The sequence below is a fragment of the Sprattus sprattus genome, assembly GCF_963457725.1.
Source record: "Sprattus sprattus genome assembly, chromosome: 3".
NCBI classification, from domain to species: Eukaryota; Metazoa; Chordata; class Actinopteri; order Clupeiformes; family Clupeidae; genus Sprattus; species Sprattus sprattus.
Genome location: NC_137922.1, coordinates 43493511 through 43514986, shown reverse-complemented (window position 1 = coordinate 43514986; position 21476 = coordinate 43493511). Strand labels below are relative to the sequence as shown.

The following is a 21476-nucleotide window of genomic DNA, read 5'->3' as shown; positions in this document are numbered from 1 at the left end:
CACCAGATTTCTCTGCCTCTCTGTCTCCCAGTCCTGCAGCACCCTCAATCTCTGTATGTTAACGATTCAATTCTCATTGAAAAAGCAACTACCCCCCCCCCCCCAAACACAACCCAAACACACTGAGACACAGCACTCCCAACCCACTTTCCTCTCCTCCCCTAGGCCACTCAACGGCCTCAACCACTTCTGTGGCAGGAAGTCATAAGCAGTCCAAAGACAGCTCTTGTACAAGTCTGACCTATTTAAATGAAGCACATTCCTGCAGAACCGTCTCCTCACTCGATGTCCGTCTCAGACCTGCTCACCAGCCCACACCACACAGCGCCCAACCCAATCCATGCAGTCACCTGACTGAACCAGATATATGAATCATATTAATTGATTAAACAATCCTGCTTACTTTAGAACTCACAGCTTTACGTCTTGCTAGTTATATAGGTCTCAGGGTTAAATCCTTCATTTGTTTTTCTGTCTTGAAGCACGGTGAACAGACTCCATTGACATGCATTTAATTAGGTTGTGACTGATAACTCAAAGTTGTCAGTCATCATGATAAAATATACAAATAAATTAAAAAAAAAAAGCACATCGCACTGCCCTTCACTGATTAATTGTCAGAACTATGTAGAAGTAAGAGTTAGGGACTAACTTAATAGTGGAATATTAAACTGTGCCTGTTCATCCTCCTAAAAAAAAGCAGAGGTATATTTCAGTGTGTGGGTATGAACATATTAATAATTTTTACATACTATTTAGTGCAGACAGCCTTTCTTGTCTCAACTTTTGTGTAGGGCAATGAGAGCCATCACAATGATGGGTTACAGCTATTGCCATGAATCCACTGAGAAGGCCTGGCTGATAACAATGCTGTGCTGCCACCTAATGAAACAATTAGGAAATACATTCTGCACTTCACCGTTACTTAGAATACCATCCCCGAGTTGCCAACTTTCATGGCTGACTTGGCATGAGAATCGGTGGATCAAAAAAGATTGATCAAAACAGAGTATATTTTGGTGTGAGATGCATTGTAGTCAATTCAATTTCTTGTTCATGCTAGCATGAGACGGGACATGAATGCATGTCTCACGTCAAAAGGGGAAGGGTTGGCACCCCTGTTGTGTCAATTTTCCATCTGAGAACTATTAACATCAATACATTTATATATTTTCAGAATACGGAATTACATGTTAAATCATACTACCGTCTGAAAAAAAGCATAACACTGGTACACCCAAAAAAAACAACAATGTTTTAAGACACGTCACTTTAAAGTATTTACATTTAATCAGGAGAGAACTGCAAGAGGAGGTACTACAGTACAATAGTGTCAACCTGGTGCATCACATTTTAGGCACTTTGTTTACAAAAATAAACTTGTTTCTCAGACCAAAATGAGTCTCAACAACCTTACATGAAATATTACAGTTTTTGTCAATTTGGTTTATCTTGGTGCAGATCTGAATCCAATGGTATCAGAAGAAAGTGAATGGGTTAACCTGGGACTTCTGATAATATCTGCTAGGTATGCAAGCCAACAGTACAGTACATTAACGGTCAGTTACAGTGATTGTCAGAAACTTAGGGAAGGGTGGTATGCACACATGAAAACAGAAAGAGTGAAAAATAGGTAAATATGCATTGTGAATGATGCCAACCTTATCATGTCCTGGGATTTATATTAAGTAAACGGTTTAAATAAAAAACACACTTATATTGACAATGACTCAAAGGAACGTTAAATGGTGCATGGTGGTTATCCTTTTATCAGCCCACACAATCTCACTGTTTGACCATTGTAATAATTTGCGACCGTTGTCATGTAAAAACATACAAATGTTACAGCAGAAAAGCTTCCATTCCAACATACATCCATACTATTCTGAACGAACAAATGCAAGCTATACCTAGACGTACTGACGTATGAAGTGACTGACATCAGTTTGCTTAGTAATAGCAAGTGGAACTGGAAAATTATGTAAGAATTTTTCAAATTTCACTATGAGTATATATCTATATAAAAAAAAAGATAGTTTCAATATTTCTGACACCAAACAATTCAAATAAAGCCAAAGGATCTCACAAATTAGCATTTTTGATCTACTATTTCTAACTGTTATAATCCACAGTAGCCATAAGTCAGATGTGTTATTTAATAACATTTATAACTCTTTTGTTGTGTTTATGACAAGTTGAATTGCTCTTGATGTGTTTCATGAAAGTCAACATGAGGAGGCTTGTTTTTAGGAGAAAAAAAAAAGAAACAAACACTTGGAATTCTTCAACAAAGAAAGCACCTTAATGTTGGCATACACAATTACAAAAGAACTGGTATATCCTGAGAAAGCCCACACTTCCGCATACAAGCTTACAGCTGAAATTCTCACAGAAATTAAAGAAACACCACAAATATGACCACTGCGGCATTTCAAATTACAAGGAAATAAGTAACATGTTACGGATGCCTATAGGGAGGTCAAGTTTTCTTTTAGTTAAAACATTGCCGGCATATGTTGAACATACAGCATCACACGTTAACATCCAGCCCAGCTTGAATGGTTTTGAGGTACACTCAGGCACTGTGACATGAAAAAGAAATCTAACAGTTAGTGTTTGGTAGGGGCCCTTGAGGTTTGTTGGACAATGTGCATCTGAGAAGATTCCCTTGAACTCACCACTGCTAGCTCCTCTTGCAACAACAAGAAAACAGGGAAAAGAGCTACCTAGATACCTTTCTAACGTATTTAAAATAAGTAAAACAGAGTTGATGTGACTTAAAAGCAAACAAAAAAAGTTTAAAAACTATTTAAAAGCTAAAATTGTGTATTGCTACTTTCGTATGACACTGGGCCCACGTGAATGTTCACTCAGAGTAGATGCATGGCACCAAAAAATATTAACAAGACCCTCAGGAAATACATCCAAACACAATGTGAAATTGGGAAACAATATTCTGGGTATAACTGTTGACAACTAGCCGTTTCCACAGGAAAGTGTTTTGTTTTCTTAGTCATTTCCTCCCAACAATTCCGGACAAATAAGCCATAAAATGATACTCTCATGGTATGTTTAAAATACAGAAGTAAAAGGATGGGACATACATCAAATTATAAACCACAATCTAAAATATCAAAGTTAATCTCCTGACATTGTGTGGGCAAAGATCAATCTTAACCATTTTTACAAACTAAAATATTTTTTTTAAAGGACAAAATACACAAACTGGATCATTCAGATATTATGAAATCACCTGAGTAATTTGTGAATCGTCTGAATTAAAGTGACAGACAGCACCCTCTCTTTATACCAGTGATCTCTAAGTTTGCACACTGTTAACATACAGTGTGCCCAGTTTTCACAGTTCGCATTTGTACAAACACTAAGGTTTAAAATTTAAATATACAAGGGATTATATACAAATAAATGAGTTTAGGTACCACTCTTTTCTATACCAATATACCAAATAAAAGCTTCTGGATGGAGAACTATAGATTAAAAATAATATAGATGTCATCTGTCTTTCAAAAATGAAATAATATAAAGTAACTTCTTTGTCTCTGCTAAGTTTTTTTGTTTAAAGGACGGCATATGGCCCAATCAATAGGCTCTATAACGGCTTTAGAAAAGCTTATTCCAATCTCTGGTTGCCTCCATCAGATGACGTTGACCATGGCCTATCCAGTCCTCTTGGTTGTTGAACATTCTACCACAGAACCAACAGGAAAAAGTGGACGGCTGCTCTGCAGAGCCACAGGAGGAGGACTTCCTCACCACCTCGTATCGGTTTCTGCTCATCTTTTTTAACTTCAATTTCAGGATGAACCTCTCCCTCACTGTGCTCCCAAACAACCTTGCCCTTGCACTGCTATGAGGCATGGAGGACTTTGACGTGTTAGGCCTCGGCCTCAGGATGCCAGAGAGGCGTAGCTCAGAGAGGGCTTGGACTGTTCTTTGGGAAAGCGCCACCTTTTGGACATCACCTTTAAACCTGTTCACAGACTTCATGATGCTCACCACTTCAGGAATGTCAGCATCGGGGTGGTTAAGCACCACAACGGGCTGATTCTGACGGGGACACTTAATCTTCTGAAATGCACTAAACGGGGAGAGTCTGAGTGTCCTTTCAACATCCTTAGGCACCGGAGCCCACTCGGTCAGCTCTGGTCTGCTGGAGAGCCTCCTTGCCTTGGATGGGGTCTCTAACAAGTCATCAAACAATGCCTTCCTCTGCCTCTTCCTTTTGCTCATCCGGGTCTGATTCAGAATGTGGTGAGACTTTTTGTGTGTGAGCATACCGTCCTCTCGAAGTCTCACTTGTTGCAAAGTATCGGACAACTGCGATGCCATGGCTGGTTGGCGGCTAGAGCCCAGTTGTAGGTTTGAGGCGTTCAGTCCAGAGACATTAACTATTGACCTGTTTGAAGACATCAGAAAACATGGGGACTGCAGAGCCCCCGTGGCCAGATATATGGGCTTTTTTCCTAAAGAGCCAGGAACATTGGTGAGGAACCTGGTGCCATTGGGGCTTCTGACAATCTTAAGGAACACCCTGCTCTTCCCGCTTTCATTAGACTGCATGTTGGAACTTGCGGTTTTCCCCTCTGCATTATTAAGCAGTATTCCTGATTTGGCAGGTGAGATGTACCTGACCAGGTAAGCTTGTCGTCCTGCTTGAAGGGGACTGGTCTTATCTGATGCATTCACAAGCATAGCCAGGTCTGGGTGGGAAGATTGCTGGGCTTGAGAACTTGAACCTGATGGGTCAAGACTAGAACTCCCAGCAACTGGGCTAACAGGGAGTGGCCTCTGGAGTAAATAGCACGTTGGTGCCCTATTTGTGGTCTGATCTCCAGAAGAAGACTTAACAGTGCCAGACAGGAGGATAGGACTTTTTAAAGATGCAGAGTTCACAAGGTAGTGTCCTCCACTGCTGTTGGTTCCCAGCTGAACAGATGATAAATGTGTAGCTCCTTTGTCCCCTCTACTGGAAGTCTTGCCTCCAACGCCAAGTCTGCCACCACTTAAAGTTAACGCAAGCCCGGTAGTTTTACTTGGTCTTTCAATTCCAGGCTGCATATAAGATACATTGATTTTGGATGCAGATGACTTAGTGATGAGTTTGAAACCAGGGGCACTTTTGAGCTGAACTGGCATAGCATACTGGTTGTCTGGAGTCTGAAGAAACATTTGCTGCTTACCCTCTGGCGTCTGAAGGATTTTTAACGTGGTTTTTGTGGGCCTTACAGAATCATAAGTTCCAGTCGAGGATCCCATTCTCTCTTTTTCAAGCTGATGGTTTATTATAGCTTCTGAGTGCTTTTCAAGTATTCTGCCAAAGACTGCTACATCATTTTTGATACCAGGTCCCTTCTGACTGACATGAGATGTGGCATCCTCCTTCATTTTACTTGACACCGATGGGGTACTTTGCACACTGGATTGTTTTTCTACAGAGTGGGATAAGTCGTCAACAGCAGCAATGCATTCATCCACCTCTATGTCACTGTCAGACACTCTCTCTAGCGGAGCTGTACTGCATAGGTCGCCCTCATCTGAACTCAGCGTTTTACTCCTATCAGCTTCCTCCTCTCCACAGTGGCCTGTTTGAGCAGGAGGAGAGGCATCTAGTGTCAAGCTCCAGTCAGCAGAAATCCTGAGATCGCTGCATTCCTCTTCATCCACTTCGTGAATCGGCCCTCCACCCTGATCACCTGACAGAAGCAAATCAGGCAAACTACCAGATGTTTCCTTGGAGTAGTTGTGGAAACTGAAGACTTCCTGATTTGGGGAATTCATTGTAGAATTTAATACCGCACTGTTAGCATCTGCCATAACTGGATCCGTTTCTGAAACTGCATGAAGACCAGATTGATTCCTTAAAGAGGCATTGGTTTTACTGTCATCTCTGGTACTGACAGAGTGGTATTCTTGGGAAGTAATTGGGTTCTGTACCTCACTGAAACATTCAATAGAAGCTGTATGGTTGATTTCAGGGGACTGGTCCCTGGTATCTGTAACATGAGATAAAGGAGTCTCAGAGTTTCCAGTATCTGTTGGTTTATCAGAACCAGATGGACTGTTCTCCTTTATATTCCGAGATGTGTCTGCATCAATGGAATCTTTGTGGATACACAAAGAGTTGGATATTTCACTATCACTTCTGGCGGTGTTACTAGTGGAAGACAGTAGTTGAGGAGTAGCCTTTTCAACTATGCTATCAGATTGCGGAATTGTGTCAGAGGGTGGTTTTGATGGTATAGTTTTGCCATCTGGGGATATTACTGATAATGGTACAGTATCAAGAACAGGATTTGCATTAATTGCCTCATTGAGCACAATTTCATCCTTTTCAGAAGTGGAGGGAGCATCTGGCTCTTCTGTTCCACTTGAAGGCTTAATCTCTGCTGCACTTACATCTGTGGGTGTGAGTCTGTCTAAAGTAGATTGCAAGGTCATGGCCTTTTCAGCAGAGGGCTCTGCAATCCGAGTCTCATTTGCATTGGAATTTGCATGTATGGTCTCCTCCACCACAGGGACAGTCTCAGACATAGCTGAACCTGTGGTTGTAGCTGAATGTGAAGTTCTGGCTTTCTCAGATAAATCAGTAGGCGAGGCCACATCAGTTATATCAGAATGCTTGATATTATCTTTACTAGATTCTGATGACATAGCTTTCTCAATATAGGACTCAGGGCAATGGATCTTACAAACTGAATTTGAATTTATGTCTTTTCCCTCAGTTGAAACTAAAAGTATCCTTATGTCCTCATCTGAACTGAAGGGGGTGTCTTTATCAGAGTTTCTGCCTTTATTCTCAACTGAATTCAAAAGTATTTCCATATTCTCAATGGAATCCTCAGTTGCATCCTTGTCCTCACCTGATTCTGGAGGGATGACCTTGTCCTCAACTGAATCTAAACCTGGGCCTTCAACTGAATTTGAAGCGGCACCCATATCCTCAGCTGAATCTGAAGGTGGGGTTTTATCCCCAATTAAATGTGAGGGTATGCCATCATCCTCAATTGTTTCTGAAGGTCTGGACTTGCTCTCAATTGAATCAAGTCTGTCTGTCTCTTCAGTGGACTCCGATAGTATGGACCTATCAATTGAATCTGAAAATGTGGCCTTATGAACTGAATCTGAAAGTGTTGCCTTAACCTCAACTGAATCTGGGGGTGTTTCCCAACCCTCTACTGAATCTGACGGAGTGACCTCATCCTCAATGGAATCTGCTATTTTGTCCTTGACCTCAGCTGAATCAGAGAGTACGGCCTTACCTTCAGCTGAATCTGAAGGTCTTCCCTCATGCTCAGTTAAATCTGAAGGTATAAGCTCATTATTAGGAGGTGTGGGCTCATTATCAGTAGAACCTGAATATGGGATACTGTCCAGAGTTGCATCAACAGATGTGTCCTTACTATTAATGGAATCTGACTGAGTTGACTCGCAGTCCATGTTTGAAGCTTTGGGTGAATCTGAAGGCGAGATTTCATTTTCTGCTGAATGTGGAGGCATAGTCATATCCTCGGCCGCATCTAAAAGTGTGTCCATTACTGAATCCGACAATGTGGTCGTGTTTGAAAAGGAATGCGAGGTTGCAGCAGTGTTGCCCAATGATTCTGAAGACACGTTGCTTCCTGTCAGTGAACCTAAAATTGTAGCTTTGCTCAAAGTGGAATGTGCAATTGTGGGTTTGTTCTCATTGGAATCTGGAGGTCTGTCCAAGTGTGAGGACTCAATAGTTGATTTTGCGGGGTCGGAATCAGATGAACTGTTCTCAGAGTGAATCCCTCCATTTGACTGATGCACAGTGGTTTTTGACTCTTTGGTCGGGGAAGAAATAGTGCTCTCGTACTGAGATAAAGGCAAAAAAGGAATGTCTTCCAAACAGTTTTCATGTTGCGCAGTATAATTCTGTTTGATACATTTCCTAGATTCCTCTGCACCTCCAAAACACTCTACTTCCATAGGCAACTCCTCATCAATGTCATTATCCAGATCAACACCCTTCATTGTCTTTGCAAGGTCATTTGTTGTCCCTGCTGTGCTGGATTCCAAAGAATGTGGTCTTTGAAGAGAACCAAGTGGCGAAGAGACAACAGAGCAGGGGGAATTGTATGATTTTTCTCCATCATCGGAAGAATCTGGATATTTAGGTTCATTAGCTGTGTCATCAGTAGACTGACAGTCCAATTCTTTTTCTGCTGTTGACCCATCACAGTGAGAAGATGGTTCTTGCTTTGTTGGTATTACTTTGAGAACCAAATGTTTTTTACCATCAACCATTTTGAAACCCATGACTTTTGTGGTACAATTCGGGGGGATAGAGATTTTATTCTTGACCATGAGAACAGTTAATCCATTGCTATTGTTGGGATTGAGAAGACCTGAGCCAGGACTAGAATCCGTCTCTGATGGTTTGGGCTGGGGTGTGGCTGGTGAGGAGGGATATGAGCACTGCGGCTCTGTCTTGACAGCACTTTTCATCCACAGACTGTTTTCTTTTTTGACCCTAACAGCCCTTTCAAGAAATTGCTGGGTTTCTTCCAAAGTTTTCTCAGGATTGTAGAGTCTCCCATTTTGATCCAAAAGACCCACACCAGGAAGAGTATTGAGTTTTGACATCCACTGTGGCTCTCTAGATCCCCCTGCAACAGGACCTTTTTTCAGAAGAAGTTTCAGTCCCGGAGGGGAAGTCACACATGGTTTCTCCTCAATCATTCTCCACCTTTTCCGGTCATTCTCTTCACAATGGGCAGTAGCCATGTGCTTTGTAAGGTAGTCTTTTCGTGCAGCTCCATAACCACAAAAGTGACAAGTAAAGGGGAATGTTGCGGAGTGGACTAAAACATGCCTCTGGAGCTCCCTTCGTGAGGGACTATCATACTGACATTTAACACATTTGTGCCTTCCCTCATTGTGAGAATGAATGTGTTGTACGAATGTGCCCGCATCTCTTGTGGAGAATTCACATTTCTCGCAGTGAAACTGTCCGTTTTGGCTGTGGCACATTATATAGTGTCTAGTTAACAAGAGCAAGGAGTACTGCACACCATCATTACAGATTTCGCATGTGACCTGAGGGTTCCGGTGCCCGATGCGATGGCGTTGAAGGGAAGAGAACTCATTGGTGACAAAACTGCACAAGTCACATGGATAGGTGGGGAGGGTGCCCTTGTGAGATCCCTGAAAATGCTTTAGCAAGTCATTTGGGCTATAGGTTGTGTCACCTTTGCATTCAGAACAACCGAAGCTGAGTATATTCCCAGAGAAAACAGCCCCCTGCTGCATCTTACAAGGTGATTTCTTTGAGGCTTTCCTTGCTGTTTGCGAGGTATCAGTACCTGCCTCTTCAACGGATGCTTCATCTTGGCCACCCTGGTTAATGCACTGCCTATCTGGCAGCTGTTCAGGAAGCTCTTTGAGGTCTTTCAAGGGTTCTGCATCTTTTTCGGCGTCTTTGCTGCCCTCATCTTTTGCTAGGGGATCGTCTGGCATTGCCACGTCAGTCTCCATGTTTCCACACACAGTTTCCTGTAGAGAAGGAAAAAAAGACAGATTTACTAACTAAACTGTTTCAGACCTAGGCGAACACTTTTAGAAGAACTTCAATAAAGCATCTATGGCCACTCATGACATAAAAAAACAAATAGTAGAAAATGTTCCCTATTTTTTCAGTCATCTGCAGATACAGTACTTGTGTAAACAACTTAATTTGAAACATGAAGCAGCAATCATTTCAGAAGATTACTACCAAAAACATAGCCTAAAAGCAGATTTTCGCGATTTTATGTCCCGATTTTATTAGATTCCTATTCACAATCCGATTCCGATTAATTTTAATATTGATAGGAATGAGATACTAAATACTAGATATGGCAGCTTTCCATATTTAGAGAGATGTTTAAAAAGATCTTAAGTAGGGTGATCAGATGTATACCTTGTTTATATAATAATTTTTATTTGAGGAAAGAAATAGCTATGCCTTGGCCTTTATGTATTATATAATTCACTTTAAGGTTCATTTTCTAACACAAATAAAACATGACACACAAAAATACAAAACCTCAAACTAATTTTTTTTTTAATTTTAACTTAAGGATGTCAACAATCACTGAAGTGGGTGAATCAGATATCCTCTCAGCACTCAATAGCATTATTGCCATTTCTGCCAAAGACACTGGACATCGAACACAAGGACACGGCACAAAAATGGAATATAATGAACGCAGGGGTTACATTGGGATGTGTGAGGAGGGGGGACCTTCTCCAGTAAGGTCAGGGAACATAGACCAGACTGCAGAGAGTAGAAACAGGGACTATTGCTTTAGTAGAAAGTAGTTCCAGTAAAAACTGTACAGATGATGTGTTCTGTGGATTGTGAATGTTTCCAGAGTAACAATACACTGTTTCTGGAAAAAAAATGTCATTTTATAAACTAAAAACTAAATTCTGTTCACTATATTTCAGATGAAATTTCAAATTACATTCATTCATTTCAAATGAAATGTAACTACTATCTAAGTGCATTTTCACACTGGAAAATCCTGACCATGGTCCAAAGTTCACGTTTTTGTTACACTGTAAGCATTTGATCCGGTTAGATTTGGTTTACCATTGCAATTTAAAGAGCACACTAAAGAACTTTGCATGACATACAGTGGTGGCCAAAATTATTAGAACACCTGACAGATCTGAGAATAATTACCTTTTTTTTTGCCTCCAAAACATGATTTTAATTCTTAATGTTCATGAAACATGCAGAAGGCTGTTCTGAGTACAACAAATATCAGATGAAGTGAAATCCTACTGTTTTTATCCACTTTTAACTTTAATATGTGGTACGTCCACCTTTTGCAGCAATTACAGCAGCACATCTCTCTGGCATAGAGTCAATATATTTCTTGAGAACTTCAACAGTAATGTTATCCCATGCCTTCTGCAACTCAAGCCAAAGGCTTTCCTTGGAATTAACAATAGATCTGTCTAGTTTATTTTCCAACTTGCCCCGAATTTGCTTGATGTGTTTGAAGTCCGGACTTTGAGAGGGTCGGTCCATAATTTTCAATGTTACAGCAGATTCCTTGTCGCCGGTAGATCCGGCAATAGTTAAAATAATGTTTAGGGTCATTGTCCTCTTGGAAAATAAATCCAGGCCCAATAAGACATCTCCAAGAAGGAACTCCGTGCCTCACCAGAATGTTGTGGTATACTTTTGTATCCATGATGCCATCGATTTAGCCAAAGTCACCTGTTCCTGAGGCTTAAATTACACCCCACACTATAATACTACCCCCTCCTTGTTTAACTGTTGGCAAAAGACACTAATTTTTATATCTCTCCGCCTCACTTCGTGGAACATACATGCTTTGCTTCTTGCCAAGCTATTCAAACCTGGACTCATCAGTACACAACACTTAAACCAATCTTTCTTTGTCCATTTCTTGTGTTCTTTTGCAAATTTCAGGCGTTACACTAAATTGTTCTCTTTCAGTAATGTTTCTTTGCTGCTATTCTGCCAAAAAGTCCTTCTTCTCCCAGTTTCCGGCGGACAGTTCTTGAAGACACTGTTGCACCATTAGTCATTGTGATGTTGATCTCGTAACACAGTTCTTGTAAAGTCTTTCTTCGGTCCTGAAGACTGAGAATTTTGAGATGCTTCACTTGTGTGTCTGAGAGTTTCTTTTTGAAACCTCTCCCCTTTCGGTTCTGGTGCCATGGTGGTCTAAAGTGTACTTTACAGTGCTTGGACTGCATCTCAAGTCCTTGGCTATGGGGCAGTAACTCCAGCCAGCATCAAAAAAAGCCTTTATTCGAACCCGTTGCTCACTCGTTAGCTCCTTCTTCACCTTAGCCATGTTCAAAGAGCAACATGTGCTTCAAGACTGCTTCTAGAGGCTTTGGATCTATACCATTTGGTGGTGTGGCCTCAGTGACAAAACCCTGATGTTACCAATCACTTAATGAGCAGGATAGGCCTTGTACATTCAAAAGAATCGCCGAGCTGTGTCCTAAGACTCTTGCATCACCATCAATTTAACCACAATAACACTTGACAATGATTACACAAGTAATTTGGCTTCTTCTGTGCAGGAACATGATTGTGTGACATTGACAGTGAAATAGGCCTAGCTTGTTTTTGTACGGAAAATGACCTAAATCTCATTATGATGGCTCTATTCTATGGTGTATCGAGCATAATGATGACTTTGTAGATATTGAATTCGTTTTTAGGGTATTTCAATGGCCAATTCAACAAAAACAACTGAAAACTCTTAAATATGTCTAGTGTTCTAATAATTTTGGCCACCACTGTACATGTACCTATGTCCTGCCATCTTCACACACGGTGGACTTAATTTGGGTCTTTTAGTCCAGACCTTCACACATGCCATATTAGTTCTGACCAAGGTAGATGTGAAAGCACCCTAAAGACGCAGGTACACCTGGAAAGAAGCCAGGGCATTTGGAAAAAAAGTTCATCTCAGCGAAGGACTCATTTATATTTTCCAATTATTATCATAGCATTTGCATTTAATTAATGGTTCAGGAAACACTGACAATCCTGACCTACATACAAATAGACAAATCTTTGCACTGCCGAAACTAACGTATCTACAGTAGGCTGTAAGTATAATAAACGGTGTTTTCATTATAAGACTGACTGTCTGTTGCCTTATTTTTCATTTACTTAAAATGAGGTCAATACTTGCAGTAATGCCACCGCTATAAATATTATTGCCATTAAGCAGCTAAACTGAAAACTCCCTGTAATAACAGGAAGAAAACAATATTTGGACTGAAAATAAAAATGTATGTACAGCTCTGACGATGCTGATTCATGCAGAGCACGTTTGATTCACTGTAGAAACAGCTACTCTGTGCAGCAGCTCAGCTGTTTGCTGTGCAGAAAAGCATTTAGGTTTGTCTCTTTGTCTATCTGTAAGAAGGATTTACACCTAAACTACCAGCCTGATTTCCATGAAACTTGGTGGGAAGGTGAAGCTTAGGCCAGGGAAAAACCCATTACATTTTGGAGCCGAACCGATTTACTAGACACATCCACAAATTTAGTTTCACTTTCACTACTGTTGCGAGACACCCCATTTGGCCATGGCTGTGGTCTGCCCCCTTTCGAGTGCACTTCTAGTTCATGAAGTTACTGCTGCTGTGCCACCTGTGTAAATTGTAAATAGCTCCTTTCTCAGTTTGGAGACAGTATTGTCCCAGCTGTTCGATGCAACAGCCTTTGATTGAAGACAAAGAAAAGGAAGTGACATTCTACATTTGTTTGTTCAGCACTCCTGGTAATGCTGTGATACTGAAGGAGATGGAGCTTAGCTCTGGCAGGGAACGATTTGGATGTCAGGAGGCAGAGGTCAGCTCTGTCGGGCTACAGCACAGTTTAACCCCTGAATGTTCAGCTTCCTGTTCAGTTGGGCTTAAACAAGCCTTCCATTCACCTTCCTTAACATTGGATTCAGTTTGTAATGCCTTACACAACTTGTGGAGAGGGTTTTCGAACGACTTCATGAATCCAAAACTTTACTCACACTTATTACACAGTATTCAACATTAAAAAGAACACAGAAAAAAAGATAATGTCCTAAAATCACCGGAACACAATCTCACTTGCACTACACCTATACGAATCCAACAGACTCAAGAAAACTTAGTCCATGCACGTGCAATCAATATAGAACTGAAGAAATGTCTTTGGCGGGAACATTCTCAAATCTGTATTTGTCCCTCGTGTAGCTTCCCATGTGAGCCAAGTAAGCCATCAAGGAGGCTAAAATCTATGGTTACAGGAAATAACTAAGGAGATGAACACAAGGTTCTCTGTGTATGTGTGTATGTGAGTGTGTGTGTGTGTACAAGGGAGGGAGAGACAAAAATGCATTTCCCCTATTTTTTTCAGAATAAGTACAATGCTGTCTGATAGCGAGAAAATGTCACCTTGGATAAATATGTCTGCTTAACGGACCTTTCACCTTTAATAAGGTAACATACTGAGGTGGCTGGGAATCGAGCCCGGGTCAGCCGCTTGGACGGCGACGACCACTACAACAACAACACTCCATTTACATAAGCATACATATTAACTAACATGGGATGCCTTTACGCAGTGGTGGTAACGGTCACGAATGCCACTTGAGGTGGAGGTGGTCTGCCTACCCAATATTATATTGTGTTTAAATTTGGTTTCCCCCCCCCCTTATTTTTAGATTGCGTTTGATGTCTGATAGATGCACCCAGACGCAGTCCACTTACATGCATCAAAGGATACACAGAGGACAACTGTAATATCGCAGAACACCTAGGGAACCTTCGGACATTCTATCATTTGGAATATCCTGAACAATATCAACACTCCTCTATCAGGCATGATGTTATGGAACTAAGAATACAGAAACTAATTTACTACCATTACACTCAGCCTGTCGTTAGGGCTGGGCGATGGGGACCAAAAAAAATCATATCTTGGTATTTTTATGTTGAATGGCGATACTCGATATACACCTCGGTATTGTCTACTAAAACGTGAGAATGTCATTTTGCACTATTTTAGGTACAATAATACGTAACCATGCATGTTTTTCTCTCAAATCCCTATCAAACTCATGTTATTTTATTTACACTGGAGTATTTGCAAAAACATTATGAACCACAGTGACAAACTGAGGTAATTCTCTAAAGTCTTGGGTATGCTATAAGCATAATAGCTCTTAGTCACTCCATTCATATACAAATACATGTCAATTTAACATTTATGACCCTATCATTGTAGTATCATAAGGTATCAAAGTGAGGGCTTATGGCCTTGAACCATGCAGATGCAGAGAGGAGACTGTTTCCACCCCTCTCCACCCTAACACAAAGCCCTTAACAAGGGAATGCCTTTTGGAAAAGAGAATACACATTTTACAAAAATCTCCCCACTATTTTCAGTATACCTATAGATGCAGATACATTTTGACACAAATCCCCCTCCATAACCTAACTATACTGTATAAGACTACAGTAAATAGCCCACAAGCTAAGCACTAGCGCACACAAATATCTCCACCCTTTTTGCAGAATACACTATACACACAAGGGTAGATTCAAGGTTCAAGCCGGTTGAGCAAGATGGAAAAACTCTCAGGAGGACAGGTTTGAAGATGGGAATCTTTTTATTTTTTCCCAAAGATAGCCAATAAGCCAGAAATAATAATAATAATACTAATTTAAAATAAAATAGAAATACTTTTCAATACAGAAAATAAATTGATATACTAGACAAAACAACGAATCATATAAACAATGACTAATATGACCACACTCACTGGTCAAAAGGCTAAATTCGAGGAGCTCTAAGACTTACGTCTCGACATCACCTGATTTCTAGAGAAACTGAAGAGCCCTGCTTAAGTTAGGCCTACACACGCCCCTTCAATTGGCGCATACCAATAAACAAAAAACATACAGGGGTGTCTCAGGCAGACAAAAACCATTAAGATTCAACAACCACTACATCTACATTCCAAATAACTTGAAAATTGCAGTGTTACATTACAAGCACACTTGCTACCTGAAGGCATAGCCAACTAGTCATAACAGCATACAAACTATTCCTACCAAAGCGGGTTCACTTCCGGTTAACCCCAAAGTCACAACGTCTTTTAAACGGGCATTAGGCGCCGGCCATTCTCTAAAAAAACAAACAGCAGACGAGACACTAAACACCGGTAAGATGAACGCTATGCAATATGACATTTTGCTGTAAGATTTTAAACTAAATAAATGGAACATTTCAGAGACAAGACATGGTAAGGTGTGGTTATTTTAACAGAAGAAACAATGAGTAAGGATGTTTTAAAACTGTAATGAGGTGTATAGGTTGACCATAGCGCTAGTATAATTCAGCGTTCATGCAATGTTAAACAGCAACGGGAAAAACTGAAGTTGTATGATGAATGACATGGTTAACAAACATTTAAAAACTGTATAAGGGAACGGATAACAGACATGAAACCCACACAAGTAAACATTTGCCCTCTGTCTCTGTCTGTAAATGGAGGCAGCGCATCGCACCTAAAGAAGCAAATGCAAAATTCTGACACAAATTACACTCCATGACTGGCAAAACATATGATACTGTATGAGGAATCGTATCGTAAATAGCCCAAGAGCTAACATGAGCACACACAGCAAACTAAGAAAAAATACTCATGACTGGACATAAAACACTACCTATTGCACAGATAAACGCAAGGTTACTTCGATGTTTATGAATATGTGGTGTATTACTTCTCGTCATAGCGCTTGCAAATATGTTACACAAAAAACGTTAGCCTATAAGCATGCAAAACTCTGACTATGATAGTTAGACAAATGTAAAGGTATTCATCCAGTTCCTCCTCAGATAGGAGTAGTTCATCAAGTTGTAGCTCCATTTTACACTACATCTTACTGTCCTTTGAATTTAAAAGCTTGGTTTAAAAATAAATAAATGAATAAATACTTCAGTTCTCTCCATATTTCCGTTGACACACACGAGTGGGTATCTCCTTCGATGGAATTCCATAACTGCTACCATCTACTTCCAAATGGCAGGGCTTGCCTCAAAATAAACACTTGGATCCGGGGGGTATTTTGTTTACAGTGGTCTTTCTCCCGTGTGTTTTATCTCCTCCCTTAAATCCACCGGTAATGAAGTCCTTAGCATGTGAACAGAACAACTAATGAAGGGGTGGCTGCTTTCGCTTGCCTACTGGTGCTGTGACCGATGCACATATCTGAACATTTAACATATTTTCTGCAATTTTATTATGGCGTGCGCTGGGCCCCTGGTCTTGCTTCGGCTTCTTGGCCAGGGTGAATGGGGGTTCCACCCAGTGTTGTTTTCGTCAGGCAAGACGAAAACGAAAATGAAGTCGTCAGACCCCTTTTTTGCATGACGAAAATGAGACTAAGACGAACGTCACCAAAGCCATATAAAGACAAAAATGTGACGAAAAATGTAGACATTTTCGTCAGACGAGAACTAGACGAGACAAAATTGTTAGTGAGTGGACGAACAAAGCTTCAAAACATGTGCCGGGTGCGGGTGGTCGTAAAAAGAGTGTTCTGACTTGATATTTGTTAATATGTTTGTTAACATAATTTGTTGTCCGAGAAGGACACCTACTGGTGTATTCCGGTATTGCACCTTGAGTGCATTTGTTACGTCTCGCCCGCGAGAATTCAGTTATAGTCAGTTATTTTAACGTGTTCAAAGAGCTGCATGGAAGCTGTCAAATCGTCCGACCTTTGGAGTGGAACGTCCGTAAGTTGAAATGTAATGTTTGTGGGATGTGTTATGTGCGGTGTGTAGTAATTAATAAGAGGGTTAATTTAATTAAATCAATTCATAATTAGCGTAGTTTGCCTTTGGTTGGGAGGGATAGCTATTTTCAACTGTTAAGCTAACTAACGTGTCTGGTGACTAGCTTCTTATTCACGAAACATGTTGAACGGGATAAATTGGACATATGGTAATTTGCTGTGTTTGTGTTTGTTTTATAGTTTTACAATAAATACATTGGGAATGAGAGCATCAGAAAGTAAAGACCTGAACATCATACACCCTCTGGATTGTTGTCTATCTGTCTACGCCTTGCATGCACGTAATTGCTAGGGCAGAATAATTACTGTTCCCCAACCCCTCATATTTTAGTAGAATTGCACTAGGAGCCACATTGTGTTCCCCTCCTTTTGAAAGTTAGATCAGTCTCAGTGTGCTTCATTATGATAAATGTATTGGCCTATTAAATAAATACACGCATCTTACGTATATTTGATTTTTGACTAAAACCTTTTGAGTTTTCGTCGGACTAAAACCTTTTGAGTTTTCGTCAGACTAAAACTAGACTAAAACTTTCAAAGATAGAAATGACTAAAATGGGACTAAAACTAAGAAGCATTTCGTCAAAAAGACTAAGACTAAAACTAAATCTAAAATGCCTGCCAAAAACAACACTGGTTCCACCTGACTCAGAACTGGAGCAGACCGGGGGAATCCAACGGTTTAATTTAAACAAAGCATTGCAAAGACCCCCGTGGGTACACAGGGGGAGTATGCACTCCGGAAACAGTGACCTTGGTGCAGAGCAACCAGAGTACAAAGTGAAGTGTCAGATACACAATCAAGCATGTCCTGAGTCGAGGTTGACAACCGCAACATGCTCAAAGGTTGATCCACGCCAATATATTGTGGAAAAACTTCAAAATGAATAGCGTAACTGACATTACATGTGACTGACGTTGCATATTTTAACACCACGCCTATAAGATGAAATAGCTGACCTGGGTTTTTGTTTGCTATGGAGAAGTTACTCATAACCTTTAGTAAGATAATTGTGAAAGGGAGAAAAAATGATGGAAGGCGCAGCCAATAAAATATACTGATGATTCGTGTGACTGACGTTTCTTGTTGACTAGATCAATCATTCGGACCATGTACTGGAAAAATAATTCAAAGTTCTTCTTCTAATTATGTCAGAGTAATCCATTTACTGCAATCTCAGAGAGGATTTTTATACTGAAGGCCAGTATGTTTGTATTGCTAAGTGTGGTGGAAAACATGCGAAATAAAACTCAATAATCTGTGTGTGGAGAAAATGAACGATCAGTATAACCACCATGGTACATGATCTACACTATTGAAATTAATCAGATTGTGTGACCTCTATTTAATTGTGTATCAAGTATGGCAAACATACTGATTTGTAAAATGCATTAAGATGGGCTTGGAAGTAGGGGTATCAAGCAAACTACCAAATGTCTGATGGAAGCTCCGCCCAGCTCTACCTGCCATTAATCCATGGCATGCTAGCCTTGATGCTCGCCTTGATGCTAGCATGTCATGGGATCATAGGGTGAGGTTTACATTACTTGGTTACTCTGCATGTTGTTGTTTTTTTGGAACATCGATGAGAAGATGATGGAGTGTGTGTCATTAATAGCTTGCTAGATCATCCCCTTGAATTTCTACAAGAGCTCAAGGCTTTAGAGCCACAGTTGTTACATAACAGTGTATTTTGTAAGAGCTTCAAAAATACACTGGAGCTGAAATGTTGTTACAGACAGTAATGCAACATGATGAAAAGCAGTTCTGGTTAGTCGGTTAAATTTACGTTTAAATTAGTTCCCTGCAGACCAAGTTTGTTTTCATTCAAGTTGCTAGCCTGCAAAACTGCGCAGATATTCTGAAACACACCAGGATGGAAAAAAATCTATCAAAATTTAGACATTCTTTGTTCATAACACATGGTAAAAAGCAGCAGGCTGAAATTATATAAAGTATAGGCTCAACTGGGCCTTTTTCCCCCGAATACTGTATTTCCTTAACACTTATGTAGGGAACACTCATGCACCTCACTCAAAACACTATGCACCAGCTTTGACCACGTTGAACATGCCTGTTTTTTTGCAGTAAATCAATTCGACAACCCAGATGTTTTGGTTCAAATGTGCTTACAGAGGTCATGCCAATACGTCCACAGCCATACTACAACCCTGCAATCGTTCATACACAGGCACAGATGCTGCTTACGCAAGATTACAAAGTTCAGTTTAGAGTTTGTATTGTCCAGCTTACTCTTCCTCCTCAAAGGTCACACAGCATACCTATGCTTCTGACAAGCCTTAATCAGTTAAGGACAGCACAAGGGAGCCACAAGAAAAAACATTGCTTACTCTATGGAATTTAATGAATGGCCCTCATGATCTTCTAAAAAAAACCTGATCTGGCAGAAAAATAACATTTAGGTCTAGTAGGCCTAATGTTGAGGCCTAGTCTTGAATAACTAAGACCAAGTCAGCTACACAAGGTTAATTTTCATATGACTTATTCCTTCATCACAAAAGTGCAAAAGAATTTCAACTAAAAACTGAATACATCAAATAAACAGCAGACAGCAGATACACGTTCCTTCAACATAGCCACTTGAGGTGACTTAAAGTCAACTGGGATCGGTCATAAAAACTAGCAGGTTCTTCCTATTTTACCCGTTGTACTGATATCTTCCTCTTTAGAGTGAAATGCTAACCTTGAAGATATTGCCATGCTTCTTTCCAACACTCGTACAACTGAAGTTCATTTGAGAGTTTTCTGAACTTGTATGACCTTTACAGGTAGAAATAGATGAGACTAATAAGTCAAAGTCAAATTCAATTAACTTACCACATATTCAATGCATCAAATAAACCAATACCCTTCTTCCATTTTGAACATAAAACATTTTCAAAACTATAAGCTGATGATGTTACCACCATGAAGCACAGAAATTAATGCAAAAGGATGGACCTACCACAACAGGATGATGGTAGACTACACAAAAGTGTGGCAGTCATGAAGATACAGATATAGATAACGTGCTATAACAGCATGCATACTTGGTTAAAATTAAAAAACAATATCTCGTAGGCCTTGACCTTGTCGGCAGGGCTTTATGGAAGAGGCCTACATCATGGCCCGCTCTAATGCAAGTCGCCTTTTCTCAAGAGAGCGGGTAGCTCAATCTGACTGTCACTTGTGGTGACTTTTGACAAGTTGAAATTGTGCATCCTCTGTGGAAGCGCGAAAACCTGCAACTGGAATTGTACTAGTAATGTTGCTACATGTGCAAACAAAATGAGTAATAAAACGACCCTGTTAAGACACCCGGGCATTCGGCTCAACCGAGAGTTAGAGAAGTATTCCAATTGACATTCACCAACTTTAAGCGACACGGCGTAGCTTACACAACAATACACAACAACCTGATAGAAGTATTACGACAATTGAATATGTGAAACATCAGCATTCAGACACCTGCAGACTATATAGGATCCACGTAATAATTATTTTTCGTAGGTGGGTTGCCATAGACTTAAACGCCGATAACCCGGCTATATTTAATGAACAAAATAAAGCTAGTAGCCCCCACCCACGCTAGAGAATATAATACGATTAAAAGCATAAACTGAAAGATGCCAATGAATATGTACTGCTCAACAAAGCGACATAATGAAGTTTCGTTTCCATAATGTGTTTTACCTATATCATTTAGAAACCACACGGTTTAGAATAATTTACCTTTCTTTTCTCTTCAGTCTTGCAGGTCAGTGACGGCGGCCATGACAGTTCCATCCGGGTAACAGCTTGTGTGCTGCGTGTTGGTGGTGAAGCAACTAGCTAAAGCGGATGAATATGGATTACCTGTAAGAGTCATTACCCTACGCTTTTTGAAAAATGTCTGAATATCTCGCGAACTTAAACATAAAACCACATGAGTTGGAGAATGGTGTATCTAGATTACTTAAAGCATCAACACAAGGCGCCAGCCGAAGGTTCCGTGTAAGCCCCATTACTAAAAACACCCACAACGTATTAGCCATGTTTATAACAACAGTATTAGCTCATAGTCCTTTGCTTTCTCAATGCGCAGTATCAGTAGATGTCAGAG

General features: G+C 40.4%; 1 protein-coding gene across 1 annotated transcript; it reads right to left on the bottom strand.

Moving 5' to 3' along the window:
* Positions 1-1344: 1344 nt before the first annotated feature.
* On the bottom strand, positions 1345-21273 carry LOC308363232 (uncharacterized protein). The gene is made up of 2 exons (XM_080836028.1): positions 21107-21273; positions 1345-9537 (listed from the first exon to the last, which is right to left on the bottom strand). Exons 1-2 carry the CDS (start codon positions 21158-21160, stop codon positions 3622-3624), a joined length of 5970 nt encoding a protein of 1989 aa, XP_080692154.1. The 5' UTR covers positions 21161-21273; the 3' UTR covers positions 1345-3621.
* Positions 21274-21476: the final 203 nt, after the last annotated feature.